This window comes from Rhinatrema bivittatum, chromosome 5 (genome assembly GCF_901001135.1).
Source record: "Rhinatrema bivittatum chromosome 5, aRhiBiv1.1, whole genome shotgun sequence".
Classification (NCBI taxonomy): Eukaryota; Metazoa; Chordata; class Amphibia; order Gymnophiona; family Rhinatrematidae; genus Rhinatrema; species Rhinatrema bivittatum.
The window spans coordinates 62,214,802-62,229,853 of NC_042619.1; the positions used below are offsets into that span (position 1 = coordinate 62,214,802).

Consider the following 15,052-nt stretch of genomic DNA (forward strand, 5'->3'; position numbering starts at 1 on the left):
TCAGTTTCGTACATGGAGAACTGACATTTTAATTACTGTACTTTATTCTATTTTGTTTTCCTTTTAGTTCTCTATGAATCTGATTCATGCACTCTTGCTTTGGCTGTTTCATGGCTTTTATGTTTTGAGAACATGCAAATTGATCAGTCATATTGGTCAATTTGGGCTTTCCTAGTATCTAACAAAACCTCAGAAAAAAGATATAACTACATCCTTATTGAAATGCCTTTTTATTTCTCTTTGTATCCATTACAAGACTTATTGTATATTAATGCTAATACACTTCAGAAGTATGCCGTGTTAAAATATCTGCAGCATTCTTTTACCAAGTAAATTCCGCCTTTTCCTTTTGGGTAGATGCAGGCTTCCGGAACCTGTCCTGGCTACCTCCAACCAGTCAGGTTTTGCTGAATATGCATGAGACCAATAGGCTGTTGTGTAGTGCAGTGTTTCCCAACCCATGTGCCTTTAATTCCCATCAAGAATGCCATGGAAAAATCACTACTACTTACTTGCTGCTTGGATCTAGACCAGTACCTGGACTCTGCTGTCAGCAACTGACAGCAGCAAAAGTCTCCAGCAATGAAGCTGAAAACATGTAGGAAGTCCTTTCCGAGAACATATATAACCATGCATGCCTCTTCTTCCTAGCCATGAAATGTGGTAATAGTTGATAGCAATGGGGGCATGGATAGTAGAGTCCCATATTGTTCCACGCACACAGAACCTCCTTATCTCGCCCCTCCTGACCTTCTTCCTATGGGGTCCTTCCAGCCTTTGTCTTTATCCCCCAAGTTGAGTGAGATAGGGAGAGCATGCACTGAACACTGAATGTGACTCATTGTGAATGTTGGGAGCAGCTGCAGTGGAGGAGTTCTGGCAGCTACATGCAGCAGCCAAGGTAACTAGCCAAGCCAGTTACCCACATCACACTGACTTCTCTTATATATGTAATGAGCTGGCCCATTGTGATGAGTTCATGTATGACTCTGATCTCTCTCGTCTTTTGTTTTAGCATTTGGAAGAGAGACTCTTCTTTTGACCATATGAGACTGCTCCATGTCCGCATTGCCTGCCCCAGTGGAGGTTGGTGTGCCATCCAACCTTTTTGTTCATATGGGTGTGCCTTCGGCTTGAAAGGATTGGGAGACCCTGATGTAGTGTATGCAGACTTATCTTATGTATGTTCATTGTGGAGATCCCTGAAACCACTATTGGCTATAAGATCACTAGACAGAGTTTAGGAAGCTTAGGGGTAGATTCTACTTTATTACATGACATCAGTTTCTGTTTTCTCTGGTTTTTGTTATTTGGTAGTAAGAATAAATACAATTATATCATCTCTTGAGATCATGCAGAGTGCACCAGCTCTGGGAATCCTGCGAAATTTTAGCCGGGAAGTTATGAAAATGACCTCTGCAAGGATAGTGAAAATACCAAGAAAAACTGTGACCTAATTGGGAAAGGATTTAAAGCATGAAGCAACTTGCCTTATTTGGTAAATGTGGTTTCTTATCCCCAGCTGGTAAGGCTGCTGAGATCATTATGGGATGTGTTGTCTAGTCTCATGTTTCTTTTTATCCATTAAACCTTTAGCAGCTCTTTCAAATATTCCTTATTACAGTCCAAAGCAGATCATAGGGAACGGAAGCAGACTTAGAAACGGTGTCAGGGTTTTTTTCCCCCCCTTTTTACAGTACGTTTTTCCTTTTTACCTATTGAATATGTTTTCTTTAGTTTCTTCTTGGCTGTAAGAATTTGACTTTGGGAAGCAAGTTGGCATTTACAACTCGGATTTACTAGCACTGCTTCACAGCTACTTCCTCTGTGGAAATGAGCAATTGTTGCAGTATTATGTGATGATGCAAAGACTGCAAAAAAAGTACAAATATAATATTGGATGAGAACAAAATAAGCAGAAAGCTTCTACAATTCTGGAGCTTCTTTATTTAGAAAACAGTGTTTCTCAGCCCAGTGCTCGGGGCATACCTAGCCAGTCAGCTTTTCAGGATGTCCACAATAAATATGCATGAGAGAGATTTGCATAGAATGGAGGCAGTGCATGCAAATCTTTCTCATGAATATTCATTGTGAATATCTTGAAAACCTGACGGACTGGGTTAAGACCCCCGGTTCTAAGGAACCTGCCACAGGAATGGCAGAAGTTGTGTATCCTCGGAGGGGAGAGAGGGGAGCAGGAGGTAAATGAAAATCTGTGCTGTAAAATTGTTTGTAATTACAGTTATATTTATTTTAAGAACACTGCATACAACAATCGTAATTTTGAACACAAACCCTAAAAATGCAAGATTCAATGTACAGCCACATTTCTTTATCTCTTCATTTGGATTTAGCTCACAATCTTTCATTGCTAGCTCTGTATTTCTTCTGTATCCCATCACACCTAGATTTAACAGTAGGATTCCCACTGATTATTGAAAGGACTGGCAGCTGAATATTAACCATCTATTCATTAACTCCCATCAATCGCAGGTCCATTATAGTCCCCGTCACGTGGGTTTTCTTACCATCTGCTTTGAGCGCCCTATGAAGAGTTCAGGATCACTGTTCTAGCTGAAATTGGCATTCTCCAATCTGCATTCGGCATATTGAAGTCTCCCACTAGCAGCACTTTTCAAATAATATAGGCAACCATGACTAATCTGGCCTGCACCCCAGCTCTTAATTGGAAATAACCACGACAGTCAAATACTCAAAACATTCATTTACTGGAAAAGTAAATGCTGCATATTTAGTAATGGCCTGAGAAGGAAATACTCTCTCTCTCTATCCTCACATTCCCCCTCCCCTTCCATTGTGGGAAGGCAAGGAGCCAAACAGAGCCATCCAAGGCAAGCGTTCCTCTGGATTCTGTGTCCTGCTACAGCGTAAACAAAGCCTTGGTCCTCTTAGGACGTCTGACCATGTCTGGCTGTAATCATGCAATCCACCATACTCCAAGGCTGCCAACCCACATCACCTCCCTTGTTTTTTTGTTTTATAGATTAAACCCAATACATTTCTGTCCAACTCTTTTTACTATTCTGCAGATCATACCAATATGAATGCCAATTCTATTTTCTGTCTCTAAGGTCAACTTTAATGCCACGCCTCCCCCTTTCCTACACTATCCTGTCCTTTCTGAATAGAACATAGTTCTATCTATATTCCGGGTCTCACTGTAATACTCCACTGTGATGATAGCACCATAGAGACCACCAGTCTGTCAGGTCTGCAGTTTTGGTACTCAAACACCTTTCCATGTATGCTTCGGAGGGAGCAAGAGATGAGCATTGCAATATTATTCCTACAGGACAGAGTTTCAATCGCTGAGGCTTAGTTACAGTGCAGACATTTTTGTCTAAATAAAAGCTGATAGCCATTCTAAAATAGAACTATTCTTTTTTCCCAAAATATTTAACAAGATTATAGTTCCAAGTTGAAATCAGCATGATGGAAACGCATATCATTAGCAGATGTATGACTATTTCATACAACACTAACTAGTAGTTTCATTTCTTGCAACCTAACAAGTAATAGGAAATATCCAACAATATGTCCTTACTGTTCTAGAGATGTAAAATCTGTTCAGTCTTGTGCTGTATTATTTAGTATAGCAGAGTTTAGTAGTTCAGCTTTCATAATGCTTTCAGATGAGCTAACTGGATTCCATTAAGCGGTTTTCAGTATGCAGTTAGTGGATTGGATTGGAGTGAGGTGGGCAATGCTGAGAGTATGGATGTGTGTAAAGATGCGCAGTATACTTGTTGATATTGTTCCAGGAGAAAATTTGTGGCGAATTGCACTCTTTTTTACTTGTCTGTTGCACGGCTGTTAGAAGTTCCTATAGCAGTTTGTGATTTGCATATGTGAAATGGAGTCTTTGGGCAACGTATTTCCAGACCATACATAAGAAGTTTTAGTCCTATGTCTAGAAAGTTTTTAAAGTATGAAAACAGCCTCTTGAAAAGTGAGAATAAAAGACTGGCCTCCAGTGCATTTTCTGCAGCCTAAAGTGACCACACTATATCAGCTTTTGCTTCTGAATCTGATTGCCATCAGAGTTGTGTTTTTTTTTCTTTGAGCTTTAGCAGAGAGTGGTAATTCATCTTGGCTTTATTTGGCGCTGGTTTTCACATACCAGTTTTCCTTAGGGTGTGCTGTGTTTGCATTAGAGTATACACATCACATGCCCGTCTGCTATCCAGCTGAGCGTTTCCAGGTTTAGAACTTTCTTTAGTCTGTGAACCTGGAGATATATGAAAACATAAAGAGGATTTTATTCTAGGGAGGTTTTGTTTTTGTAGGAAAAATGAAGCTCTGTTTTTTTCTTTTGGGTTTTTTTTTTTGGTCTCTGTTAAATTAGTTGGAGGGAGAAATTAGGGGCAGAAATGGAATTTGCCCTACACTGTCTTATATGCTTCATCTAAAATTGAATGTCATTGCATATTTTATACTGAAGGAGCACTGAGAGGAGAGGATCATCTTGCTGGTGGCTAGAAAGAATCAGTAAGCACTGCTTGGAGACATTTTTAAAACTTAAAAGTATTGGGGAGAAGTAAACAATTGGGGTATATTATTTAGTGTGTTAATGTTTTATTTTAAATAGGTAGTCAGAAAGGCAGGCAACAAACAGAAGCTTGTGTGTTTGTATTTTCCAACCCTCCCACCCATCCCTAGCTCATCCTTTAATTTATAGGCAGGTGTCATTTTCACACTTAAAAGTTTTTTTTTTAATTCAGCCTTTTAACTTAAACTCAGAAATTCCCCCCATCTTATCAAGAGTTTGATAATGCCTTGTAGGTCACTACCAGATATATAGTGAATACACTAATACATTTAAAAAACCCTAATTGAACGCATTCCTACTCCCATAGCAACCTAAAGCTTAACTAAGAACTGAACGAATTTAAGATGAAGGCAGCAGTCAAGCAGCAAGAGGAGGGCCTCCCAGTTTTTTGCATCAAGTGTCACATGTATGATTTTTTTACCTGCCAGTGAGAAATTGTACATGAGCATCCGATGCAAAGAGCTCCTGTCTCTCAGAGAAATGCGTCTGATCTCTGGAGGCTAGAGTGACAGACCGGGAGGAGCTGAGGCAGACAGAAAGGTATATAGATGAGACCTTCAAGGACATAATAGCCAACTCGCATCTCCATTCTGGCAGCCTTGGTGGTGCCTTGGAGGAGAAAGGTCTCATGATTGGAGAGCATCAACCTGGTGCAGCAGGAAATGATCCTGTAGAAAGGACCTGCTCTCCAGGTAGTACATTGTCCTCTCGCACCAAGGATGTTTCCCCCAGGGCTACTGCCAGGAGGGAAGGGTTAGATTGGCTGTCATAGTTGGTGATTCGATTATTAGGAATGTAAACAACTGGGTGGCTGGTGGGTGTGAGGATCGCCTGGTAACATGCCTACCTGGTGCGAAGGTGGCGGACCTCACGTGTCACCTAGATAGGATTTTAGACAGTGCTGAGGAGGAGCCGGCTGTCATGGTACATATGGGCACCACCGACATAGGAAAATATAGGAGGGAGGTTCTAGAAGCCAAATTTAGGTTCTTAGGTAGAAAGCTGAAATCCAGAACCTCCAGGGTAGCATTCTCTGAAATGCTCCCTGTTCTATGTGCAGGTCACCAGAGGCAGGCAGAGCTCTGGAGTCTCAAGGCATGGATGAGACGATGGTGCAGGTAAGAGGGATTCAGTTTTGTTAGGAACTGGGGAACCTTTTGGGGAAGGGGGAGTCTTTTCTGAAGGACTGGGCTCCACCATAACCAGGGTGGAACCAGGCTGCTGGCGCTAACCTTTAAAAAGGAAATAGAGCAGTGTTTATACTAGAACAAAGGAGAAAGCTGATAGTCGCTCAACAGCACATGGTTTGGAGGGAGGTATCTTCAAAGGATAGTAATGAAGCATTAGAGTTAGGGCATCCCAACAGAGAGGTTCCAATAATAAGAAAAGTAGTCCAAGTGCCTATAATTAAAAACACACCTTAACTAAAAGATTCCAGTTTATCCCTGTCAACTGAAAAGCAGAATGTAAATACAAACAAAAAACACACTTTGAAATGTTTGTATGCTAATGCCAGAAGTCTAAGAAGTAAGATGGGAGAATAGAGTGTATAGCAGTGAATGAAGACATAGGCTTAATTGGCATCTCAGAGACGTGGTGGAAAGAGGATAACCAATGAGATAGTGCTATACCCGAGTACAAATTAATTGCAGTGACAGAGAGGAGCATCTTGGTGGCGGGGTGGCACTTTATGTCCGGAGTCGCATAGAGTCCAATAGGCTAAAGATCCTGCATGAGACTAAATGCACAATTGAATCTTTATGGGTAGAAATCCCTTGTGTCTTGGAGAAGAGTTATAGTGATAGGAGTATACTACCACCCATCTGGCCAAAATAGTGAGATAGACAGTGAAATGCTAAGAGAAATTAGGGAAGCTAACCAAACTGGTAGTGCAGTAATGGAGATTTCAATTACCCCAATATTGATTGGGTAAGTGAAACATCAGGGCATGCTAGAGAGATAAAGTTCCTGGATGGAATAAATGACAGTTTTATAGAGAAATTGTTTCAAGAACCAAGGAGAGAGGGAGCAATTTTAGATCTAATGCTCAGTGGAGCACAGGATTTGGTGAGAGAGGTAACGGTGGTGGAGCCGCTTGGTTATAGTGATCATGATATGATCAAATTTGAATTAATGACAGGAAGGGGGGACCGTAAGTAAATCTATGGCTCTAGCTCTAAACTTTCAAAAGGGAAACTTTGAGAAAATGAGAAAAATGGTTAGAAAAAAACTGAAAGGTGCAGCTACAAAGGTAAAAACTTTTAAAAATAAATCCAAATTAGAAAGCTCGCGAGGGAGTCGGTTGGACCGTTGGATGATTAAGAGGTTAAAGCGGCAGTTAGAGAAGATAAAGGCCATCATGGAAAGATTAAACCCCGCGCGCACCTATTAAAGTCTACCTCAATATCTGTTTCATTACATACATGAACAGGCTGCATTTAAACACAAACAGGATGGTCTGTCCCATGGTTCAGCCGCAGTAATGCAGTACAGGAAATTTGGATCTACGTTTTCTGTTCAACAGGGCTAGCAGGTTTGGGCATTCAGTGGAGATTATGTGTTTGATCTCTAAAGAGAGGGAAGACAGCTGCTCCTATAATGCCGACCTCTGATAGCACAAAAGCAACATTGAGTGGTAAGACTTTCCCTCTAGTCTTCAACTAGCAAGAGCACTTGATTTGTCTGGTATGCTGTCTTAAAAGGGAAAATGGAGAAAAATGTAAAGGAAAGACTTGATTGATGATATGAAGCTTGCAGCTACTTAGTACCATAGGTAGACAGGATCAATCTGTGCTTGCTCTCACCTTAAACAATACAATAGTATAATATACAATCAATAAACACCAGGACATAGTTTAGTTGATTTGAATAACACAGGCCACAGATTTGATGACCAGAGAAGGGAAGCTAAAGTAGATGCATGAGTCTTCTTAAATACTCTTAGATTTAGATTTAGTCAAATTTATAAATCGCCTACATACATATCACTTGGCGATGTACATACTAACACATAAAATAACATAAAACACAACAAATTCAAATTCTTCATTTTTAGATCCCCACTGTGCTTAGTGAAGTTGGTGTGGCTGGTTCTTGGAGGAGAAGTCCATTACATGCTATTAATCAAGTTGACTTAGAAAATAGCCACTGCTATTACTAGCATCAATAGCGTGGAATATACTTAGTTTTTGGGTACTTGCCAGGTACTTGTAGCCTGGATTGGCCACTGTTGGAAACAGGATGCTGGGCTTGGTGGACCCTTGGTCTGACCCAGTATGGCAATTTCTTATGTTCTCTGTGGTACAGTCTATGGGAAGGGAAGAGGCCAACATAGGGCACTTTGAGGCATACATAACTCTGTAACTCACACAACTAAGCAAGGCTGCAGTCCTCTCCAGGAGTATGTTCATGTCCAGGCATCACCAAGTAGCCCACCATATGCCAAACAAGGTTACTAGGGTGGCGACAGTGGGCAGGGCACCGCTGGGGTACTCAAGGGCGACATTTTCAAAAAATGTGAAAGAAGGGGCAACAGCAGTCACTGAGCACCACTCGCTAGATGAGAGAAAAAGAGAGAGAGAGACCCCATAACTCTATATATCTAACACTGTCAGAGGGCAAATTCAAATAAGGGTGGTTTGGGGGGACGGTGTTACATTGGTCTGCCTAGGGCGCTAACAGACCCTTGCATTGGCCCTGCCTGTGGGCAAAACCTTTCTGAAAATCATCCCTTATTGTGGCACCTTATAATCTCTTCATCCAAAGAGTGCAAATAGAGATTGATTTACTAAGAAATGTTCATGTAGCCAAACGCTTCTTCATGATAAAAGCTAGAACATATTAGTTTAGCGTACAGTCTGTTCGCTTTTATATATTTTTGTTTGCGCAGTGTCTTATTTAATGCCAGAAGCCACAAGAAAGAAAGATGTAATTTTTACCGAATGTTAAACTACAGTGCTGACAGCTAAATCGCTCTATGTGTGAATGTGTGGGAATCTGTGGGCCATTTGTAGACAGATGTGGGAAATCTATGGTTAGCTCTGGCAAAGCGATGGTATTACTTCTGGGCGCCATGAGAATCTAAAGCTTCCTAACTGCTGCACTGCATGAAAGGGATATAGAAGAATTATTTGTACCATTTACTGTTTCTGTTTGGATAATAGTGTTTGGCATATCTGAATAAATCACCACTACTGCCAACCTAAAAGAGAAACCTTTTAATTCTAGATTGTGATCAAAAGGTCAACAGTTCTAAATTGTACTAGTAACAACATTAGGTGGTGACACAGTACTAGGAATTCAGTGCCAGCAGCAGTTGTTTTGGATTAAAGCTTATAGTACATTAAATATCTTCAAAATACATTTTCTGAGGCCCTCCTATAATTGTGGCATGTGAAATTATAGATCCCCCCCTAATGAGTCTGAGAGTGCGTATGAGAGGGTGAGGAAAAGCATCTTTAGTATTTTTTGGCCGGGATTCCAGGCTCCCGCAGTTACAAGATTAACACGTGCTGTCGGAGGCTTCCCTTCAGAAAGGCGATGTCCTGCATGTTTGGACAGAGCAGTGCGCTTTCTTCTCTGAGGTTTTAGAGAAAGATTGCGAGAGGCAAAATAATAGGATGCACTGATTGATTACATCAGTGGTTGTCTTCAAGGAACAAAAGAGCAATAACTGTCCTTATACCCTTTTTCAGCTCAAGTGGTGAGGTTGTTTGGGCAATCACTGGGAGAGGCTGGCTACGATATCAATTGGGGGAGAGAGTTTCTTGTCAACCAGATCAGAGGTTCATGCATACTTTTCTGTTTCTTTTGTCACTGTTTGTGTTGTAGGTAACATTTATATGAACTGATACCCTGAAGCAGACATTCCTGCCAAAAGATGGGGTTTTATTATGTTGATTAAATGAGTTTATATGTATATTTTCAATTCATGCATTAACACCTTGTATAAGAACTGTAATTTTGTTTTCTTGGTTGTTTTCCTCCTTCTGTTGCTTTTTTGTGTTCTTATATTTTGGTTGGTTGGCTTCTATTTGTTTTTTACCTAGGGTATTCCACAAAAGTGTATAGAACTGATCTTTGTACTTCACAGTACACAATGTTTTAGAATACCGCAGAGCTTTAATAGTGGTTGAATAGGGGCAGTAATTCCCAAACCTACTCATCTGTAACTCAGACCATATTCCCATAATATGCCACTATAGCTTTCTCCCTGTCCAGCTCCCAGTACATATTGATATCCCCACATATCAGACATGAATGTTGGAATTAGTCACATTGTGCTTTTTAATTACATTTTGACAGTAATTTTTAAAATGAGCTCGCCTGCACCTATAAACACACATATCAGCGCGCGAGCAAAGATGTGCTGGAATTTTTAATCATGCTCGCACTTGCACGTGTATGTTGTAAAATACACCAACCGCGTGTAAATATGCCCCTAATTTTAAGAGGTTACTTGAACACAGCTAGCACGCATGTATCTTCCGTTGTTTCGACTTTGTGCGCGAATGTTAGCTGATTTTAAAACATGCTCGCACAAGGCACATTCCCAGTTTTCCATTTAGCCCACCAGTTTGTCCAGTTAATGTCAAGGTCTTTCAGAGCCCTCTGGTTCTCCCTCCTGCACGTTGCCCAGTTGATCCGAATCCCTCAGTCTATTCTATAAGCCCTAAAATTAGAGATCTTCAGTCTTGCTCTTTATCAGAAGCTGCAGTCAAGCTGCGTGGATATCTAGCATTAATGCTGTGGTTTTTGGATGTAAAATAATGGAGATATACACGTAAGACTTGGCCCTGCCCTTTTCTGCCCTCTGATTCCTCACGTGTGCACAGGTACATACAGGCATTTTTTGCGGCTTTTTAAAATCTGCATTGCTGGTGTGCGGCACACATTCACACAGATGTGTGAATGCATATCTGTGCATGAGCAACACTTTTAAAATCGACCTGTTTGTGTGCCAGCTCTCTGCCCACTCTTGGAAATGCATACGTTGCTGCTAGAGATACCAGGAAGACCAAGGCCAGCTTCTGCTAACCAAGGTTTGCTGTAAAGCGAATGCAGTGTTAATGAAGTAATAAATGTGCCTCTGTAAGAAGTTAGCTTCTCCTAAATTGCTTGTTTATAGTTTATTTGGTTTTATATACCGTTACATCAGTCGTTAAACCATCACAACGGTGTACATTAACATAATTAGATACATACTATATAACAAATACTTAAAATCAATAATATCTTAATATCATAAAACCTTAAGAGTAATAAAACTTAACTACTATACTGTCGAGAAACGGTTAAAACTAAGTAGTATGATAAAAATAAAATTAACTATAAAATATTTTGTCTCTAGGCAAAATATTTAACATTCATATTTTGTCTTTCCATCTCTTTTGCATTTCAGACTTGTTACTTGTGTGGTGATGAAATTGTAATAACTAGGTTGGAAATTTTATAGATAAATTCAGTTTGCATCATAGCATTATTTTCTCTAATAATCCCTTTGTTTTTCTCTCTTCCAGGAAGGGAAGAAGAAGTTTGATAAAGAGAGTGAAAAATACTATTCAATTTTAGAAAAGCACTTAAATTTGTCATCAAAGAAAAAAGAGACGCACTTGCAAGAAGTAAGTGGCTTTTTGCCTCAATTTACAACTTTACATTTTTCTTCGTATTATATTGCTTATCTATTTTTATTTGTATGCAGTAAGCATCCAAAGTCAAGTTTCTGATAAATGGCATTTTCCAATTAAGTGGTGTAACGAAAATAATCTTACTGTTGTCCTGAATTGTTTAGATATCGGATAAAATACGAGCCCAATTCAAATAAAGGGGCCAGAATTCTTATAACTTTCTGTGGATTTAAGGAAATTATTATGGTAGTTAAGGCACACAATGGTTTCAAATATGTTGGACATTGTTTTAATCTTGTTATTTAGTATAGTAAATCGTTCTTAATCCCAGCTTGCATTTTAAAGACGAAGCGCAGTCTAAATACAGAGCAGAGGAGTAGTAACTAGCCAAACTTATTGTGGATTGGCTAAAAAGAAATTGTACTGTGTACAGTTCTAGTCACCGCATCTCAGAAAAGCTTTAGTTGCACTGGAGAAGGTACAGAGAAGGGCAACCAAAATGATAAAGCGCATGGAACAGTTCCCCTATGAGTAAAGGCTAAAGGAATTAGGGCTGTTAAGCTTGGAGAAGAGACAGCTGAGAGGAGATATGATAGAGGTCTAGAATGGGTAAATGTGAATTGGTTATTTACTCTTTTGAATAATAGAAGGACTAGAGGCACTCCATGAAGTTAGCAAATAGCACATCTAAAACAAATTGGAGAAAAGTCTTTTCACTCAATGGACAATTAAGCTCTGGAATTTATTGCCACAGGATGTAGTTGTTGCAGATAGTGTCGCTGTGTTTAGAAAAGGTTTGGATAAGTTCTTGGTGGAGAAGTCCATTAACTGCTATTAATCAAGTTGACTTAGGGAATAGCCACTGCTACTACTGGCATTAGGAGCATGGGATCTACTTAATGGGGCAGATTTTCAAAGAGGTACGCTCGTACCCCCCAAAAAACCTGCCCCAAGCTCCCCCTGCACACGCGATGTTCGGGGGCGTTCCAGGGGGCGTGGCCACAGCCTCCGGGCAGCCCCCGGACTGGAAGATGGTGCGCCGGCAGCCGGCCCGGCGCACGCAAGTTACGCCTGCCTTGGGCAGGCGTAACTTTTCCAACAAAGGTAGGGGGGGGGTTTAGATAGGGCTGGGGGGGTGGGTTCGGTTGGGGAAGGTGTGGGGGGCGGGGGGTGGAAGGAAAGTTCCCTCCGAGGCCGCTCCGATTTCGGAGCGGCCTCGGAGGGAATGGAGGCAGGCTGCGCAGCTCGGCGCGCGCAGCCTGCCGATTTTGCGCAGCCTTGCGTGCGCCGACCCCGGATTTTAAAAGGTACGCGTGGCTACGCGCATATCTATTAAAATCCGATGTACTTTTGTTTGCGACGGTCGCGCGAACAAAAATACGCGCGGGCGCAGTTTTTTAAAATCTACCCCAATGTTTGGGTACTTGTCAGGTACTTGTAACTTGGATTGGTCTCTATTGGAAACAGGATGCTGGATTTGATTGTTCCTTGGTCTGACCCAGCATGACAACTTCTTATGTTCTTATGCCCTGAATGTCCTGCTGGGTGGTGCTAGTGTTTGGGCTGCTGATGAAGGTGGTCCCGATGTGGTTCGGTGGCCCTGAAACCCAAAATAAATTGGCCCAATTAAAAAAAAAAAAGAGGCCTGGGGGCATGGCTGCAATATTTTTCTGGGGTTTTTTTTGTATTGTTTATTCATATAGGCCCAGAGAGAAAGGCAGCCTTTTGATGTTAGTGACTATGAACCACGATTGAAAAATGAAAGCGGCAGTTTGCTGCAAGTGAAATAATGCCACGGTAGCTTGGGGAGCTCCTCGCAGCGAAAATGAGGGCCAGATTAGGGGAGGGTAGCTGGAGTGAGTGACAGGAGCGATAGCCACTGCCGTTCCAGCTCCCCCGAAGTGAGCAGGGCTGCAGCGGTGAAGGAGATGTTGAAGCACAGAGGGAAGTTGGGAGCCTTAAACAAGCCCCCATTGGGTTGTAATTGCAGGCATGGGGTCCTCATGGATGATGTCATCAGAGGGTGGCCACTTCATTGCCTAAAGACACTTGAAATGTTAAAATAAACATTTAAAAAATGTAAAAACATGGTGATTTTGGTGGCAGGACAATGAAGAGGCTTCCAAATAATTCTCAACACCCAGGAATCACCATAGCATACCTGGCGCCAAGTCATTTCAATAGCCTTTTCAAATTAATAAAAGTGTCATTTTTGATAGTGGTGACCAGGTAAGGGAGGCTGGCTAACATGACCACAATCAGTGTTTGTGTCCAAAAGTGTTTATTTAATTAGTTACTTAACCAGTTGTGAATAGGGGTCCCTAGGGACACACAAATTGCAAAAACTCCTTAGAAACTTTGTTTTGGTGGGGGTTGGTCACCAGAGGGGGGGCATCTTAAGCTGTGAGAGACTTAGTTTGATTTAAAATGTTTCCAATTTAGAATTATTTACAAAAATGGGTCTAGAAGTGGCTATGAGGGTTTTATTGGGTATGAATGAATGACTGTGTAACATTTAGTGGAGGTGTGAAAGAGAATGAATGCAATTTTGTTAAATTTAGTTATTTTATTTGGGTTTTCTGTGGAAATGTATTATAGGTAATTTCAATGCATTTTTCCAAAATTAAAATTAATAATTAATAGAGGTGAGATGGAAAAAAAGGTCCATCACTTCACAAACTGGTCCAACATGAACTTTCTGAAGCCATCACTATGGAGTCGTCATAGACATCAACTTTCTACCTGAAGCTAGATATAAGCAGGCTTGAGGAATGACACTAACTCTTAGACAAAGCACAGAAATGTTTTTAAATTTATTTCTATTTAAGAAGCTCTGATAGCTTCTAAAGTCTCTTTTTGATATGGCCATATATACCAAAGGGTTTTTATGCAGATATTAAGATTTTATATGGCATATTTAAACAGGTTCAGCACTATTTTCAATGATATCATTAAGTCAATAACATCATGGCTAAAAAAAAAAAAAGCCAATTGAAGGTTTAAAATGTGAGAAACTGATTGCAGCTGTGCTGAGAGCATTGGAATTGCGCTGTTAGAGCCCCCTTATTGGAGGCCTAGCAAAAGTAAACACACCCAATTTAGGGCCAGAGTCATTAAGGCTTTTCTCCCATTTTGTATCTATGTGAAAAATCCTTAATGAATCAGGTCCTTAAATAGGAAACATATAGATTTGTGTGAATGAATATTAAATTTAAAGAAATATTTTTAAAAAACGTAAGAAAGGTAAAACTGGAAGATTGGGCATCTAAATGGCGGATGAAATCTAATGTGGACAAGTGCAAGGTGTTGCACATAGGGAAAAATAACCCTTGCTGTAGTTACACGATGTTGGGTTCCATATTAGGAACCTACCACCCAGGAAAAAGATCTAGGCATCATAGTGGATAATACTTTAAAATCGTCTGCTCAGTTTGCTGCAGCAGTCAAAAAAGCAAGCAGAATGTTAGGAATTATTAGGAAGGGAATGGTTAATACAACGGAAAATGTCATAATGCCTCTGTATCGCTCCATGGTGAGACCGCCCCTTGAATACTGTGCACAATTCTGGTCGCCGCATCTCAAAAAAGATATAGTTGCGATGGAGAAGGTACAGAGAATGGCAACCAAAATGCTAAAGGGGATGGAACAGCTCCCCTATGAGGAAAGGCTGAAGAGGTTAGGGTTGTTCAGCTTGGAGAAGAGACGGCTGAGGGGAGATATGATAGAGGTCTTTTAAGATCATGAGAGATCTTGAACGAGTAGATGTGAATCGGTTATTTACACTTTCGGATAATAGAAGGACTAGAGGGCATTCCATGAAGTTAGCAAGTAGCACATTTAAGACTAATCAGAGAAA

At 40.7% G+C, this 15,052-nt stretch overlaps 1 protein-coding gene across 3 annotated transcripts in view; it reads left to right on the forward strand.

Moving 5' to 3' along the window:
* ARHGAP42 (Rho GTPase activating protein 42) overlaps nucleotides 1–15,052 on the forward strand; it is a 605,600-nt gene that overhangs the window by 386,027 nt on the left and 204,521 nt on the right. For all 3 annotated transcript variants that reach the window (XM_029602393.1, XM_029602394.1, XM_029602395.1), the window contains one exon: nucleotides 11,089–11,190. In XM_029602393.1, coding sequence (XP_029458253.1) covers nucleotides 11,089–11,190 — 102 coding nt within the window. The remainder of the gene's footprint in view (nucleotides 1–11,088; nucleotides 11,191–15,052) is intronic.